At 41.3% G+C, this 19,158-nt stretch overlaps 1 protein-coding gene and 1 non-coding gene across 2 annotated transcripts in view; one reads left to right on the top strand and one right to left on the bottom strand.

The window, feature by feature from the left end:
* LOC106571433 (inositol-trisphosphate 3-kinase A) overlaps positions 1-4,757 on the top strand; it is a 58,513-nt gene extending 53,756 nt beyond the window's left edge. The window contains exon 8 of the mRNA XM_014144523.3: positions 970-4,757. Within this exon, the coding sequence (XP_013999998.1) occupies positions 970-1,191 (222 nt within the window). The 3' untranslated portion in view covers positions 1,192-4,757. The remainder of the gene's footprint in view (positions 1-969) is intronic.
* Positions 4,758-8,408: 3,651 nt separating this feature from the next.
* Positions 8,409-12,087, bottom strand: LOC106571431 (uncharacterized). Its single transcript, XR_014380622.1, has 2 exons — positions 10,858-12,087; positions 8,409-10,354 (listed from the first exon to the last, which is right to left on the bottom strand). It is a non-coding gene; the product is annotated as an uncharacterized LOC106571431 (transcript).
* Positions 12,088-19,158: the final 7,071 nt, after the last annotated feature.

The following is a 19,158-nucleotide window of genomic DNA, read 5'->3' as shown; positions in this document are numbered from 1 at the left end:
TTGATGAACACCAAACGTGTTTGCTTATTTTTTTCTTTAAGCAATGGCTTTTTTTCTGGCCACTCTTCTGTAATGCCCAGTTCTGTGGTGTATGGCTTAAAGTGGTCCTATGGACAGATACTCCAATCTCCGCTGTGGAGTTTTGCAGCTCCTTCAGGGTTATCTTTGGTCTCTTTGTTGCCTCTCTGATTAATGCCCTTCTTGCCTGGTCCGTGAGTTTTGGTGGGCGGCCCTCTCTTGGCAGGTTTGTTGTGGTGCCATATTCTTTCAATTTTTTAATAATGGATTTAAAGGTGATCCGTGGGATGTTCAAAGTTTCTGATATTTTTTTATAACCCACCCTGATCTGTACTTCTCCACAACTGTATCCCTGACCTGTTTGGAGAACTCCTTGGTCTTCATGGTCCCACTTGCTTGGTGGTACCCCTTGCTTAGTGGTGTTGCAGACTCTGGGGCCTTTCAGAACAAGTGTATATATACTGAGATCATGTAACAGATCATGTGACACTTAGATTGCACACAGGTGGACTTTATTTATTTAATTATGTGACTTCTGAAGGTAATTGGTTGTACCAGATCTTATTTAGGGGCTTCATAGCAAAGGGGGTGAATACATATGCACACACCACTTTTCCTTTTTTTATTTTTTTTATTTTTTTAACAAGTTATTTTTTTCATTTCACTTCACCAATTTGGACTATTTTGTGTATGTCCATGACATGAAATCCAAATAAAAATCAATTTAAATTACAGGTTGTAATGCAACAAAATAGGAAAAACGCCAAGGAGGGTAAATACTTTTGCAAGGCACTGTATAAACGTAATAAGTTACTATTATTATTAAAATGGCTACCATATATACACATTCCAACTCTATTTGAAACTTTCTGTCCTAGCCTATTGTAAACAGATTTTTTTGTTTTGGTCTGTGTTTTGAGGACTAAGATGGATCCCTCTCTCCTTCCCCAGGTGATTGGCAGCTCACTGCTGTTCATCCATGACAAGCGTGAGCAGGCCAAGGTGTGGATGATAGACTTTGGGAAGACCACCCCTCTGCCTAAAGGACAGGTCCTGAGTCACAGGGCCACCTGGGAGGAGGGCAACCGTGAGGATGGCTACCTCTATGGCCTGGACCACCTCATAGACATTCTCACCCACATGGTGGTGACCCCAAAGCCAGACTCACTCTAAAAAGGGACTGTCCCCCCTCAACTCAATCTTAACCCCAACAGGACCACCACCTCGCACTACAATGACGCCTCTGATGTCCCCAAAAAGCTACCCCTCCCTCCCTTATTCCCCTTCTCCCCTGGCCCCAGATATCAAACTGTAACCACACAAGTGTTTTGTGTAAACTTGTAGGTTCTGTACATACTGCTGTATAGTGTGTTTCTGTTCTGATGAGCCCATGGGTTAGGTTAGGTTCTTTCTCTGCAACTAGCCCATGACAACCCTTCTTGAGATTTGAGTTTGTTTTGTTTTATAACAGTTAAAAAATATATTTTAGTGTTAGCTAACAGTGTGTATCACTGCAGTTACAACTTCTATGGTGCATGGCCTTGTGGTAAAAGCCAAACATTTGAAATAGTTGGATTCAGAATTGTGGCACTTCCTGTGTTTATACATTTATATACAATTTAAGATTTACAGAAAAATGTCCAGGGTCAGGTAGCCTGGCGGGTAGGAGCGTTGGGCGGTTGCTGGATCGAATCCCCGCGCTGAGCATGTAAAAATGTGTTGTTCTCAGCAAGGCAGTTAACCCACTGTTCCCCGGGCACCGTGGATGTCGATTAAGGCAGCCCTCTGCACATCTCTGATTCAGAGGGGTTGGGTTAAATGCAGAAGACACATTTCAGTAGAATGCATTCAGTTGTAATATTTGTAATACTATTTGTAATATTCCCTTGCTGAATTCTCCAATGTTTATTATTCATTTGTACCTCATTATGTAATAGTGTACTTGAGAGTATGTGATGTGCCTATATTCATTCCAGTGCCTTTGGAGGGAAAGTAGAGAAGGTGGCATAAGTTAATGCACTCCGATATGTAATTATAACCTATTTTATTAAGGCTAATGTTGACATTCCTGTAATCCAAACCATTGAGGAGTGACTGTCAGTTCAAAGGTCAATGTACATGAAGCAGTGGGAGTGGGCGACTAACAGGAAATGACCCTTAACCAAGTGAGAATGAGTTTGCATTCTAAATATGCCAAGTGCCTCAGCCTTTCAGCAGACATAAAAAGTCCAGGGCCCGGTTTCCCAAAAGCATCTTAAAGGGATACTTCAGGATCTTGGCAGTGAGGCCCTTTATCTACTTCCCCAGAGTCAGATCAACTAGGGGATACTATTTTTGTGTCCAGTATGAAGGAAGTTAGAGGTAGTTTTGCGAGTCAATGCTAGCTAGCGTTAGCGCAATGACTCAAAAGTCTATGGGTATCTGCTAGCATGCTAGGACCCTATGGTTCTAAGATGAACTTAGTCTTAAGATGCTTTTGGGAAACAGAGCCCAGGTTTTATTCTCTTATTTTAATGATTCCATTAGTCAGAGATGACGTCACCTGTGACTCCGTCATTAATGTATATCGTCTACCACTGTCCACCCATAATAACCACTGTTCTTAGAAGGAACCCACCCTATCCTGTTTTCCTAGGATCCTGTTATTGTGCACAAGACAGATGGTGATTGCTGTTTGCATGGCAATTTGACAGTCATATATATACCATTCCTGCCTGATACCCAAATATCCTGAGGTGGCAAACAAAACGAATGGGGTGTTGTCTGTCTACTGTCTATTTATTAAGTCTACAGACAGAGAGATAGGCATTTAACAGGTCAACATTGTCATCATTGTCTGTTTGGATTCAATTAGCATTGAGTCATGTTTTTGATCACAGTCGGATCACACGCGCATGACATTGACCATAGAAAGAGTAACTTGCATGGTATGGGAGGTTTTTTTATGGGCGTTAATACCCTTTTTTAAATGTTTACTTCAGGGTTTAATAGTCATTCACCTCTAATAGCCATATTACATACAATAGTCCTAGTTATGAGAGTGAGGTGAGGTTGGCCTTGTTTTGAAATGACTGCTCTCTCACCTTTATCTAAGGAACTGAGAGGGGTGTGGTGTGTTAGGACTGCAAACATCATATCCTAAAGAAACCGCTCACTTCTCCAAGGCCTTTAATGGGTGGAGCTTGAGGCAGTTGATTCTAGCAGGACAAACTGGACCAATAGTTTTGACCAATAGCCAAGGTGTAAAACGTTGTGCTTTACTTGTCCTGTCTTTGAGTGCCGTTGAACTACTTTACCTTTGCATCAGGGTTATCAACCTGAAACCTTTCGAAATAAATACAGTTTGGTATGTTAAAGTATGACTTGATATTAATGGCCTGCACTGTTGGAGCTTGGAGCTTAAGGATGTTCACTGTACCCTGCATTTACATCTGCAACCCTGTGCATGTGACTAATACACTCTCTGAATCTAAATCTAATGTGATGTACAGGATTGTGGTACATATGCAGGAGAGTGAGACTATAGGCCCGTTGCACTGGACCAGAAAGGACAGAAATAAAGAGTAGAGTGTCCTCTGCTGTTAATGAATTGTATTACATTGAGCAGCATAAAACAAATGACATGGGTGCATTTTACAGAAACACATTGTGACATTGATTTTAATATGTTGCCTTTATTCTCTTACTTCAATATTTCTTCAGTAGATTCTTTCAAATCCCTCCTCTGTCGTCGTGCTTGTCGTTTTTTGTGAAGTCTCTTAGAATGATATACCCATGACCATATTTATTTCTTTGTGACATTTGCACAAGAACACTAATGCATGTGTTTTCATTTTTGTTGAAAGTCAGTCATGATATAATCATTTAGTAGGTCACTGTAACATAGGCCTGACTCACTGCTTCTTACAATGTGTAAATAATACTGTATGTTTGAGAGATGAACAAGAAGTCTGTGTTCTGTGCACTCTTCCAGGCGTACTTTTGTGCCTTGTGACACCTATGATCTGTAGACCTGGTTTTGGGCTACGCTGGCCACAGAGTGGTTGACATGGAGATTGCCATAGCAACCTCATCTGTCATCCCTGGTCCAGGTTGACATGATTGAGTCCTTCCTCTCCAAGTCTTGTGCTGTGACACTGTGGGGACATTGCGCCTGAGATCCTCTGCAGCGTTGGGGTTCATTCAAATTTAATTCGGAATTCTTTAATTCGCTCATGAAGTGGAGAGTTACATTTAATTCAACTATCTTCAAGTTATGGAATTGTAATTGAATTGAAATGATATTGTTTGGACTGTTTGAATTTAAATTGAATTGGCATTGGAATTCAATATTGGTACATTTCCTAGTAAATTGAATTAATGCACATAGTATCAAACATTGACTGCAGGATTTGTTTGAAATAATTTCAACTTATATTTCTATATTTCCAGTATAGCTAGGCTGTCTGAACAGTGACATGATCTGAAAGCCTGAGGAAATTGAATTCGAATTGGAATGTGGGAATTGTTGGTGATAATATTGAATTATCTCCGAATTCAAAGACTGACCTGGAATGTTTATTGAATGAAATGGAATTTACAGGGAGTTGTGGAACAAACCCCACCCCTCGGTCGTCAGGTCATTGTGCTGTCACCCCATGAATCTGCTTATGTAAATCATGCCATCATGTCAATACTGCAAGCAAAAATATGCTTGACTGTACAATTTTTACTGTAGTAAATTTGAACAATGGCTTAAACGCTACCGTGTGTGTGCCTTTTATTTTAATGTACAACGTGCTCTCTGCTACGGTAACGACACAGGTCTATTCCACATGGACTTCTTGTCAAGCACATTTCACACATTCTGCTCATAATTTTTACATCATGTCATATGAGACTAATCTCTCCCTGTCTCCCTCATCTCCCTGTTCTGCTTGACCTATTTTCAGAGCATGTATAGACATTAGACCAACCAGATCTCACAAGCACAGGGAGATGTAGCCTACATACGACTTGGAATCAGATCAGGTAAGTCTAAGGAGGTACATGGCAGAATGCTTTCAGAGCTCCCCGTAGAGAGGAGAAGTACATCATCCCAACCCTAGGCCTCTTCGCTACATGGGGTATTGTCTAAGAATATACCTGTTCTAGGAAGTGTTGTTTTTACCAGAACATGATTATGATCAGAGAGTAAACACTCACACCAACTGTTCACGTGACAACTGATAGGCAAGGAGCCACCAGCACCTGGAAACACGACAACAATCAAGCATCAACACATTTAGAAGAACCCCAACCCTAGATGAGGAAGGTCATAATTAGCCATATATGAATGTGCCACTTGACATGTAAAGACAAATACATAATTTGCTGGTGCTGTATGGGGTTTGTTTATTAATCATGTTTGTCTATTTATGTCTCCTCTTAGTCATCAGCTCATTACAAGGGTCATTTTCAACATGGCATTGTAGCAGATTAAGTGTTGTTAGTGTGTATGTACCGCTTGGCCACTAGCTAAAAGAAAAATATAATATAACGTCAACAATCCCAAGCACTGAATGTATAAATAGAGATTAATCTAATTCTATGATGTGGTCAATTACTGTATAACAAACGGTTGATTTCCGCTGAAATGGTTACAGCACCGAAATAGCACCAAATCTGTCAGTGTTTAGATTGTGTGATTCGCTCATAATTTCAGATCAGGCTCTTTTGTTTGTGTGATGGAATTGCCGTTCTCTAGTGGCCAAACTACATCATGACAAGCAGATGTTCTTTGTTAGATGGAAGGTCAGGGGGCATGAGAAGCATTACATTTCCACAAACAGTATAATTCTCTGCCTGCGTCAGAGTTACAGGTCAAAATAAGCACTACATGAACACTAAAAACAGAACTAATGCAGAAGTGTGAGAGGAGGTGGTGTGGCCGTGGGAGAATGATGATGATCTTATTGAGTTGCTCGGGTGTTTTTTCCCCAAAGTAGGAGGAGAGGACTGCCTTATTTAGTAATGCTTGGCCTGAGTCAGGCTGCTGGCAGGGAGCCTGAACAATGCTGCTGGCCTGGGGAGAGGGAGGCATGGAGAGGGGCCATGCAGGAAACCCACTCATACATCCTCTCTTCTTCTCTCCTCCCTCTTCCCCATCCCATCTTCCCATCTATATTCGTCACAATATACTTTAGCCAACGGCTGGCATTTGTAACAGGGTAAGCCTTTCTGCCTGTCATCTCGTGAAGTGTCGATATAAAAAGGCTCAGGGCTGATCACCAGAGATGACGACAGATGACAGAAAGTGATAAAGCGAATCTCAGTCATGGGGTAAAGATGACATGTCAGCTGCACAGGAGGCTGCTGAGGGGAGAATGGCTCATAATAATTGCCAGAACGGAGAAAATGGAATAGCATCAAACACATGGAAACAATGTGTTTAATGTTTCTGATACCATTCCACTCATTCCGCTCCACTCATTGACACGAGCTTGTTCTCCCCAATTAAGGTACCACCAACCTCCTGTGGTCAGCTATCATCAACTGAACTGGGTGTAATATGTTCAGAGAATTTCAAACTCTGTACCTTTTTAAAGTCTTGAAGTTAGTCTGCACATACATTTTGCTGGGAAGTACAGTTCTGTCAATCAGGTTATGGGAATTGCCCAAGATGTTTATGGATCACCATGGCGACATGCCCAATTAGCCCCTGGGATAGGTCTATCGCTGGTCTGTATGAATCACTGGTCCCCTACTGTAAAGTGAAATCAATTAATCGCCCTATCAAACAACAGAGCAATCCATGAGGTCAATTTGTAGAGGTTTAGGTTACATTTTAACAAATGTCATTAATGCCATTCAACAGTCCTAGCTGACTGCATTAGTGTGAGGGACATCACATCCATGGTAGAAATTGCCCAAGATGCATGCCACAGTCAGAACATTTTGCGCTTCCCGGCTTCTGACGATAGACCAAACAATTATGTACAGCATACATCACAAAGGATTACCTTTACTTTACATACGCATGTGTTGTTTATTCAGTGATGTCACTGAGAAACAGGCAGCTGGTGATGGTGAGAACGCTTCTTGTACATTCCTCAGCCAACAGCATCATAGGAAACAGAGAGAGTGGAATGCTGGAGTCCCACTTTACAGAAACACAGAGGAAACAGAGGAAATGTATGTCATACCTCTGATAACCCTCAGACTAGAAGCAGAGCTGTGTCCTCATCATCTCCAAAGGATCGAGGAAGCACTGTCTCCCATTACCTTACCTTCACTCACATTCTCTGAGACAGAAAATGAACAGCCCGCTGAGAGGTAGGACTCCATCAGATAGGTGATGTGTGAAAATGAATGACGTTAGACATCTGTGTCAACCAGTAACGTGAGACACATTGAGTTCTAACCATGAAGAGTCTACTAGAGATCAGCATAGTCAGGTTTTCAGTGGCACCATTGCTGAGATGAGCAGTCTCTTAGTCGTTTTATAAAGTTCAGAGCGCCCCCTACTGGCCTGTAATGTCATGGTTGAAACAATAGGCTAATGCTCTTCTCCCACCGAAGGCTCTGGATCAAATCTCTACCATCTAACCGTCACCTTACTGTCCTAATCACTAATAGAATGCTGTGTACTGTCTGTCGCTGTCTGAAAAGATCCAACATGAAATGTCTGTTCACCCAGGAGAGAGAATTCCTTATATGGAGAAAAGGGATCCAATAGCCCACTATCAGAGAGAAGGAATCCTTCCAAGACATATTAAATACAAATACTGTAACAATATCCTTTTTACTGTTGATTCAATAGAGATGATGTTTGTCTGTCTGCTGCTTTGAGGCAGAGAAAAAGAGGATATCCAAGGATAACCATTATCCTGCACGCTACATCAATGACACATTGTTTTACGGTCTGGTTGCATTTTCAACAATAAAATGTGAGAAGCAAAAGACAAATTGCTCTATGTAAATACAGTCTTATACAACATTCCATCATAAACCTTAGACAATTGATCTTAGGACAATTGTGAAGCCATGTCTGCCTACCCACAACAAGCCATACCGAGGTTTTCTAATACTTTTGGGCCCTGTACTGACCACTAGAGCGTGCAGGCAGCTTTGTCTCTCTATCACCTCTCCCACTCAGCTCTGCACAATGGCTGACCCCTCCCTCGCTATCCTCCCGTCCCTCAAAGCCTCTGTGTCCCCCAATGGCACCTATGTTCAAGTGCTGTTGTCGTAGCAAGTGGAGAAGTATCAGAAACCTCTCAACAATAGGTCTGCTTATGAGGGGGGAAAAATCTGGTTAACTATCTGCTGTTAACAGTCTGGTTCAATGGGAATGGTCTAGTAACAGCTCTGGCCGATCAAGACAAGAGAGAGCCTGTTAAAACTTCCACATATTCAGTACAAAAACAGAGTTTTCCATTACGTACTTTGTTTATTGAGGGTGTCATTTATATTTGATGTTCTGTACACCAATGTGATTTTACAGCTTTTTGTTGCAATCATGTTATTTATTCTGTAAAATAATTGAACAGTTAGAAGTGGTCTATACATTTCACAAATACATTGAATATCTCCTTTTGTGAAAGTAATTGCAGTCTCCAATGAGGATTTTATATTCTTCATAATCCACTGCATTCAAGTGCAGGGATCACAAAATGTGACATATCAATGCATGGAGCTAAATCTTTTTCTTTATACTTTTGTTATCCGTAATACTTAAATAAACTCATCACACACTCTTCTTCAAACACAAGCCACTGACAAATGCTTCCATTCTTGAATCTTGACAAAGTACAAGATTAAACTGCATAACTTAAAGTATCTATCTGAACAAAATATAACATCTGGCAGACTGAGTTCGCTACATTCCTCTTTTTTCAAGCTCCTGTCAGTTCTCGCCTGGGTCTGTAGGCTATTTAAGGGAATTGACTGTAATAAACTTGTTTAAAAAATAGATGTCTTCAAAACACAATCAAAGCGTATGCTACAATCTATGTTTTTACACTTTTCTGTTATTTCTAGCTTAAAAATACCACTGCTTAAATGGATCATACAGCACAACTGGTCGCCATAGTTGTGTCTCACTCTTCTCCTGCCATTTCCATGAGGCAGAAATAACCAATTACATTAATTTTAGTCCCATGTGTACACATAGACACTTAATTAATGGACAGTATCTATGGCAACTGGCCCAGAATGATTCACTGACACTGAACAACAAAAACAACAACCAATAAATAGTAGTACAAAAGTCACAGAAGGCTATAAATGTGTGTGTGTGTGATGTGAGTAGTCTTTATATATGATAGACATATCTGAAGAACGATACAAAGGTATCCATGCAGAATATTACTGTATAGAAAACAAGTGCATCTCCATATGCCATAAGTTTTAAAGGCCCAGTGCAGTCAAAAATTACATTTGTCTGTGTTTTATATATATTTCCACACTATGAGGTTGGAATAATACAGTGAATTTGTAAGAATTATGATAATGCCCTTTTAGTGTAAGAGCTTGAAATGGCTGCCTGAAATTTCAGCCTGTATTGGTGGAATGGAGTTTTGGCCTTCCATGGTGACATCACCATGCGTTAAAATAGTTAATAACAGCTAATTTTCAGTTTTTCCCTCCCTACTCAAACCACTCACAGACAGTCCTAGTAAAATTCTTGCTTGAGGAATTGCCCTTTGCTAAGAAGCCATTTTTGTTTCTTCTTGACCATTTTAATGGAAAACTATTACAGTAAGGTGTTTAATTGTTACCAAGAAATTATTGATATTGAGATAAAAACGGCTGCATTGGACCTTTAATAACATCACATACTATACAATCCTGGCGGGCTTGACAGGCACTGATACCATCTTCAGTCTATTGAAGTCTACTAGTCATAATAACAGTGTGGTTGAACAGCTGATAAAATACACAGAGGAAAAAACTGCACATGTCATTTTTTTCATAAAAACCTCTGAACACTGAATTAGTGCCCCAGACAGGATGGCTAGTCCTTAGCACACGGTATAGTACTGTACATACAGTTGGCACATATTCATAATTCATTCTGTTATTTTCTTCACAGGACACTTTGGGCACATGTAGAAAACACCTCTCCATCAATGTTGACTTGCTCCTCATTCTACCACTGAGCTGTGAAGTGGAGCTGCAGCAGCAGCAGCTGCAGTAGTAGTAGTAAGCGATACGGTACAGTAGGTAGGGTGGGGTTAAGCCTGTGAATATCATCCTGCCTTGGCTCTCCCCCAACGGGGATGTTGTGTTAGGAGACAACTGTACATCAAGGCTTCACGTTGAGCTGGGCTGGGCCAGCCTTAAACCTGCTGGGGATCCCTCTGATCCCTATAGCCTGGAGGAGAGAGGGCGCAGTGAGGTTACACATCACCTGAATAAACTGAGTGCAACGGCCTGGGGAATAAGTGACCCCTGAATAACCTGAGTAAACTGAGTATGGCATAATGTTTCCAAGTGAAACTTTAAGATCTAAGAGAATTACATTTTAATATATACTATTGGAAAATCCTTTAGAAAACTCTTCCCAGACATGCACTGCTGAGACAGAGTCCTGATCTCAGTTGCAGATCCCGAACAGCTCAGAAGCATAGTGTCTTCGCTGATCTGTGACGATGCAAGCTGCAAAGCATGCTCGGACTGGGACAGGGCTGAGGACATTCAGGGGACCGTTATAACGAGCACGACGGAGGACATCAAACCCAAACAGTGTGAGATACAGCCAGAGAGGAGGTGGTGGAGGCACAGGCACATAGACGGAGATGGAGAGTTGATGGAATAGGAAAAAGCAATGGTGGCAGCGAGTGAGATGAGCCAGCTGTGTAGTACTACAGTACCTACCATCAGAAACTTTCATCCATTTTGGAGGAGTAACAGAGAAAAGAAACATGAGAACAATTAATATTTAGACCATGAGAAGCTGCATGTTACACAGTGGAACAGCATGTTCTAGAAAATGTCCAGAGAAAGATTACTGTAGTAACAAACACTGTTGAAAACAACCCTCTTCGATATGAAAAGAGTTAGAAGACAGGATCCAGAGCTCAGTGGTTAAATTCAATAACAGGATTAATAATAACAACATGAAGATGCTCAACAGTGTTCTGGGAGCAGCTTTTTCCTCTCACGCTCACAGCAATTAATACCACATTGCTATCCTGACAAAGGCCTGCTCTCTGCAAACAATAGCAATTGTCACGATTCAAAGGAATCCATCCCCTTATGTGGCATGGAGAGAGAGAACTCTAATAATGAAATCCAAGCCAATCTGAGAAGCATCAGTGGAACCAATGGGGAGAACTCTGTAGCTATGGAGCATGGTTAATTTTAATGAAACTGCCTCAAGTGATAACATAAAGCAGACACAAGATAGTACAAGCGGAAAGAACGCGATCTATATGCCAAGTATCTTATGCACAATGTGAGCCAATATATCTATTCTGGTCATTTCCTCTTAAAGAGATGGAGATATTTTGAAATTCACATTCAGAAAAGTGCCTTTAGCAACGCAATTCAATCTGCAGTGAGCGTTGAAGAGAGAGAGAGAGAGAGATAATTACAGAACCCATCAAACAGCGTAAAAACCTGTCTATCCGTTGGGGTTGTGGCTGCAAAGTGTATAGGGAGGATATCATACACAACCCTCTATGAACAGGACCAGGAGCTTTGATATGATATTATCTACGTTGACTTGGACAACAAGAGTGCTGCTGCTTCCACATAAATACATCAAATCAATTGACGCAACATACAAACAACATCATCATCATACACACCCTCCCCACCCACACAGAAATGCATTAGTTCATGTCAGGCAAGTTTGTAAATTAGACAAAGGAATGTTTGTATCTGTTCCGCCTGCATCTAGGCACCTTATAACGCCTCCCTGCTGACATCAGCTGGAACTGTGTTCTGTACATGTGTGTTCAGTTCATGTGTGGGGCCCCCATATGACCTTTCTGGACCTTTTCTGACCTGTCTTATGATGGTCTCCTTGAAAATGTCCCATGTAGACCTTTGATACACAATAATAAGCTTAATACACATAGACTTTCTGAAGTTACCTCAATCACGTCAAAATGCATAATACAGAGTGACACATACTTGCCAGGATGACCATGTCCATGCCCCAGAATATACTCATGATCCAGCCCACCATGACGATGGCTGTGAGGATTTGGATGAAGGCTGCTGCAATGTTCAGCCAGAACACACAGCACATGTGGCGGTCAGGCAGGTCCGTCCGCGCTCCGCACAGCACCGTGAAGGCAGACACGAACGTACCTGCGGAGAAAGCACGCAGAGGCACGAATGCACGCACGCAAACATACAACATACACATATTAGGACTTGGGACAAAGAATATTCACAAAGACAGGATTTTGGGAGATAAAAGAGAGAGGGCAGTTCAAAGGCAGTTTAAAATTCAGTGTGAATTCATACGCAGCAGAGTAAGACTATGTAAACTGACTTATGGCCCAAAACATTGTTCAGTCAATTAGGCTAAGGTTGAATACTAAGCTTGAAGTATATATGACTGAGACTGCTGCAACTCCATGTGCCTTTGGGGATCTGAACCAAACCCTTTCTATCACCCACTCCTACAGGTCATGACCCCCCCCCCCCCCCGACACACAGAGACACACAGAGACACACACACACACACACACACACACACACACACACACACACACACACACACACACACACACACACACACACACACACACACACACACACACACACACACACACACACAGCCCTGGAACTGAAGCTAAATGACATATTATTTACATTTCTAGGTCAGAGGGTTGGAGCTGTCTCATGTGACTAGGATAACGTTTTATGAGCATCAACATATTTTATGGTTGATTTGAATATGGATCACAGTGTGTGTGTGTGTGTGTGTGTGTGTGTGTGTGTGTGTGTGTGTGTGTGTGTGTGTGTGTGTGTGTGTGTGTGTGTGTGTGTGTGTATAGCTAATGCTAATTTACAACACCGTCCCTAAATTAGCCTTTAGGAAGGAGAGGAAAAGGAATTCCAAAGATAATGCCCGCTTAACTAGCTTGATTCTGCAGTAGTCACAGTCATTACCTTTTTTTGTGAATTCAAACAGATAATCCCAAAACAAAATGGATGGATGCAAGGGACATCTATTCTCTGTCATTGCTGGGTCATTTGCCAGGAGGAGAACCACAATTAAGAGGAAAATATCTATGCATCCACAATATGAACTATTCTCAATTGTCTAATAAATCAGGGTTACTTCCCCTAAATAGGAACTAAAGGAAGTGGACGGATAAATAGCCTTCCCCTTTTCCACTATGTTTCATTTTAATCTGTTTTATCAATGAGACATACCATTAATCATACTCGAGAATCCAACGAGACACATAGAATACTTACTGCCAGAGATCTGCCTCCCTTTCCTTTACAACGGGCCAATCAGGCTAAGAATAGCCTTTCTTCCAAACACAGATAAACATCATTTACAGGGAAAGAGCCCACAAATCTATTGGCAGCAGCAGGGAACTAGCAGTCCTTGTGTTCACTGGTCCTGTGCTAAGTTTGGCTTGTTCAGATGGTGAGCCCATTTAATCATTTGATCAGAATGGTAGGTTTACATGGGTGGGGTCATAGAGAATCAATTCTACACAAAATGTTAGGAAGACCATAATCTTAATCTTTGTAATATGCTCTTTAATTGATTGATATAAGGATCCCATCCAAATCATTTAGAGGGTTATGTATGTGAGATTGAACATGGGAGGTCAGTTGATTTCGGACCGACTTAACATGCTGCTTAATTGCTATGTCCTTTTCACATCAAGGCTATATCCTGCTGTAAATTAATCAATTACAAACTGATCTAGAGATAGTCAGACGAGTGTGATTAAAATCAAAATTATGCCATGGTTCTGGAGAGTAAAAAATATCAATTCAGGAGAGATGACAAAAAACAGTCTCCTCCCAGTAATTCTAAATACAACCAGAGCACACGCAGGAATGTGAGGGCATCAACTTGACTGCTGGGGGGGGGTGGATTTTTTGTTCAAACCCTCCAACTGCAGCTATCAAGTACCACCCACAAATGTTATGTCTATTGGTACACACTGCAACAAGCCTAAAACCATTAGTACAGCATCTGGTCACAGATATGAGCTTTCTGCTATGTAATTTATAACAACATACATTATTAGAGCTGTCATTAGCACAATATATTAGTAATGCAGGGATTCTTGCAAACTGGGACAATTCTTGTCCGGCAGGAACAAAATATATATATTGAAAAATAATTGATTTTGTTGCATTATTTGGGCTTACATTTACGGGAATTTTATAAGGGGAAATTTGATTTGGGGGGGGGGGGGGATTTTTTGTTCAAACCCTCCAACTGCAGCTATCAAGTACCACCCACAAATGTTATGTCTATTGGTACACACTGCAACAAGCCTAAAACCATTAGTACAGCATCTGGTCACAGATATAAGAGCTTTCTGCTATGTAATTTATAACAACATACATTATTAGAGCTGTCATTAGCACAATATATTATTAATGCAGGGATTCTTGCAAACTGGGACAATTCTTGTCCGGCAGGAACAAAATATATATATTGAAAAATAATTGATTTTGTTGCATTATTTGGGCTTACATTTACGGGAATTTTATAAGGGGAAATTTGATTTTGGAATTTTTGAAATATTTTCAATATTATTCATTTCCATGTCGGCTCTATGCTCTGAAAAGCCCTTGTCCAGAGCAAAGGATCCCAACGTCGAACTCTCCTAAACAGGCAATAATTAATATTAACTGAAAAGGGGCCTTATGTAGTTTCTTACAATAGTGCTCTCTGAATTTAAATAATATTTCTCTCAAAACTGTGATTCCTAAAGAAGATGTTCAGAGATTTGGTCAACTCCGTCAGATTTGTCTAAAATCCTAAATGAATCAGGAATGAGCAGGGTCAGCTACAGTGCCTTCGTGAAGTATACAGACCCCTTTACTTTTTCCACATTTTGTTACATTACAGCCTTACTCTAAACTGGATGAAATGGGTTGTTTTCCTCATCAATCTACACACAATACCCCATAATGACAAAGCAAACAAAAACAGGTTTTTAGACATTTTGGCAAATGCATTAAAATTAGAAAATTTAAATATCACATTAACATAAGTATTCAGACCCTTTACTCAGTTCTTCGTTGAAGCACCTTTGGCAGCATTTACAGCCTCGAGTCTTCTTGGGTATGATGCTACAACCTTGGCACACCTGTATTTGGGGAGTTTCTCCGATTCTTCTCTGCAGATCCTCTCAAGCTCTGTCAGATTGGATGGGGAGCATCCATACACAGCTATTTTCAGGTCTCTCCAGAGATGTTGTGTCGAGTTCAAGTCCGGGCTCTGGCTGGGCCACTCAAGGACATTCAGAGACTTGTCCTGAAGCCACTCCTGTATTGTCTTGGCTATGTGCTTAGGGTCGTTGTCCTGTTGGAAGGTGAACCTTCGCCTCAGTCTGAGGTCCTGAGTGCACTGGAGCAGGTTTTCATAAAGGATCTCTCTGTACTTTGCATCGTTCCTATTTCCCTTCATCCTCACTGGTCTCCCAGTCCCTGCCGCTGAGAAACATCCCCACAGCATGATGCTGCCACCACCATGCTTCACCGTAGAGATGGTGCCAGGTTTCCTGCAGACATGACGCTTGGCATTCAGGCCAAAACAGTTCAAACTTGGTTTAATCAGACCAGAGAATCTTGTTTCTCATGGTCTGAGAGTCTTTCAGATGCCTTTTGGCAAACCCCAAGCGGGCTGTTATGTGCCTTTTACTGAGGAGTGACTTCTGTTTGGCCAATCTATCATAAAGGCCTGATTGGAGGAGTGCTGCAGAGATAGTTGTCCTTCTGGAATGTTCTCCCATCGACACAGAGGAACTCTGGAGCTCTGTCAGAGTGACCATCGGCTTCTTGGTCACCTCCCTGCCAAAGGCCCTTCTGCCCCGATTGCTCCATTTGGCCAAGTGTCCAACTCTAGGAAGAGTCTTGGTGATTCCAAACTTTTTGCAATTAAGAATGATGGAGGCTACTGTGCTCTTGGGGACCTCCAATGCTGCAGAAATGTTTTGCTAAACTTCCCCATATCTGTGCCTCGACACAATCCTGTCTCGGAGCTCTTCAGACAATTCCTTCGACCTCATGGCTTGGTTTTTGCTCTGACATGCACTGTCAACTGTGGGACCTTATATAGACAGGTGTGTCCAATCAATTGAATTTAGCACAGGTGGACTCCAATCAAGTTGTAGAAACATCAAGGATGATCAATGGAAACAGGATGCACCTGAGCTCAATTTCGAGTCTCATAGTAAAGGGTCTGAATACTTATGTAAATAAGGTATTTCAGTCTTTTATATTTAATACATTTGCAAAAATGTCTAAAAAACTGTTTTCCCTTTGTCATTATGTTATGTTGTGTGTAGACTGATGAGGATTTTATTTTTATTTAATCAATTTTAGAATAAGGCTGTAATGTAACAAAATGTGGAAAAAGTCAATTGTCTGAATACTTTCCGAATGCACTGTATACCATAAGGACCCCTTATTCATGTCCTCATTACATGTAGTATAACAAGACCACTCATGGTCTGTAAAGTTCTCTACTTTTGATATATTTAAACAAACAAAGTTGAAATCACCAAGGTCACAAGCATAAACTGTCAACTCCAGCTCCTTGATAGATTAAGATAGCATGTGAATTTTGGTTCAAATATGTTTATTTTAATTAGGTTTTAAAGTCATAAAGCAACTGAGGAAAAACGAAATTGCTACTTTGTATACCACTTGAATGAAGATGAAAAATACAATTCCGTTAGATTTTTGCCTATCGTCAACTCCATCAGAGTGCTGAAAGACCTGATAGAACGGTTGTTTTTTGGGGGGATTTTCAAATGAACCATTTTCTATATTTTACAAATGCTTGCATTAAACTTTTGTTTTTAGAGGCAAAAATATGTCTATTTTGATTATCTGTTGTCAACTCCGTCAGTGGCTTGTCAACTCTGTCACTGATGGCTAACGCCTAAATCCAGTTAGTTACATTTTATATACAAATGCAATAATTAGGTTGTTCCTTCACATTGGTGTGATAGCTGATACAGTACTTTCGTCTATCAAAATATATATTTAAAATGTTATTAATCCAAATATTTTGGGAAAAAAATATGAGATCGTCCCATCTTTCAAGAATCCTAAAATGACAAGAAATGCAAACGAAAGTTAAATCTCTTCGTGGAATTTTCATCACTAATGATGTCTCTCTCTCTCTCTGTTTCTGTCTCTCTCTTCTCTTATCCTCTCTCTCTTCCCCTCTATATCTGTGACACTAAGCTGTTAACAGACTGAGAGCATTGTCCACAGTCAACTGTCTCCCTGACTTACTAACGCCTTCACACCCAGGCCAATCCTCATTAGCAACATTTCAACCCCCATCAACCCCTCCATCCCTCCCTCCCTCCCTCCTCCCGCCCACCCATAACCAGAGTCTGTGTGTGGAGTGAGAGCAAGGAGTATGGTGAGTGTTATCGTCGTCATGCATTACCCCACTGATGACTGTAATTTTCTGAAGCGTTCGCACTTAGTGCCAACTGAAAATGTGGAAGGTTAATTATCCCCTTTAGTTCTTGTTTTGTTTGTTGAGAGAGAGAACTTTCACTGCGAGTGGCCTTGGAAGGGACCACTGGGGACAGAATTAAAGGGGAACTCATGTAAGCTCAGAGTGAGGAAGCAGAACTTTTATACAAAGGCTTTCTTGCCTCTCTCCCTGCCTGTTTGTGTTTGTTTGTGTGTGTGTTTTGTCTCCCCTCCAGTATTGGGAATGCTTCTACTTTCCAGAGAGAAAGAGAGAGAGAGAGAGAGAAAGAGAGAGAACAATTTTTTTTTGAAGGAAAGTTGAGTTGCTTTGATCTACAGTAAGAGGGGTTTTACTATTTGCAGTTGCCCTATTTAACAACTCAAACTCAATGTCAACAGTACTGAGCACCAATGGGCCTCGTATGTTGTTCCACACTTCAGTCTAGGTGCTAATGTGTTCGATAACCTAAAAAGCTTGTTCTTCATGATTTGAATGGTACTTTTGCCTGTGCTACTCAAAGCTTAGTTTTTCACATTTATGATTGAACATTGTACATGATGTAGTTTCAGAATGATTAAAAAAGGTCAGTTTCCCGCAAAATTTAGATACACTGTGTTTGTAAAGTAAACATTCGAAGGCTTGGGCAACAAATGCATGAGTAAACTGGACCCTTAAGCATTCACAGGCTTGTGCTAACCCATAGAGAGAGAGAGACCATTGGATATGCCAGGATGGAAATAGAAAATGACCTCTGCTAAGCATACTCCCCTGCCTCACAACAACCACACCCTTCCCATCCCTTCTCCACCTCCACTCACTTTAGACCTACATAAGCCAGGCAGGTGAGGGTATTTGTCAACATTACTAGCAGACACACCCCATCAATCATCCACCCAGGAACCTGCACCCACTCTTACTGGGCCTCCCTGCCTGCCTGGGCTCAACCTCCTCCCAGGTCTGCTCTCTCTCTCTCTCTCTCTCATTGAGGCAGTATACCACAACATCCATGCTCTAGCTAGCTGGGGAGGGACATAAACATCATTTTGTTATGGTTATATCTTTATGGCTCCTCCTAACTCCGACAGAGTATAAAAATACTGGACATTTGGGCTTGCATCAAAGCCTTAGTACTCTGTGCCTTGCTGTGTGTTTTTGGTCCCCAGATGCTAAGAAACTGTCTGTGACAGCTTGATAACAGTGCGTGTGTGAGTGTGAGTGTGTGTGTGTGTGTGTGTGTGTGTGTGTGTGTGTGTGTGTGTGTGTGTGTGTGTGTGTGTGTGTGTGTATGTGTGTGTGTGTGTGTGTGTGTGTGTGTGTGTGTGTGTGTGTGTGTGTGTGTGTGTGTGTGTGTGTGTGTGTGTGTGTGTGTGTGTGTGCCTGGAAGACATGGGATTAGCCTTGAGGTTACATGGCAGATGTGTAGTCTGCTCTGATGGTGCAATTTTCAAAGTCTTCCTGGCGCACAGACCCGAAATGGACAATTCTATAAGCATAAGTGACCTCAATTTATGACAATA

This window comes from Salmo salar, chromosome 15, assembly GCF_965601325.2.
Source record: "Salmo salar chromosome 15, fSalSal1, whole genome shotgun sequence".
Classification (NCBI taxonomy): Eukaryota; Metazoa; Chordata; class Actinopteri; order Salmoniformes; family Salmonidae; genus Salmo; species Salmo salar.
This window is presented reverse-complemented; position numbering and strand designations above follow the sequence as displayed.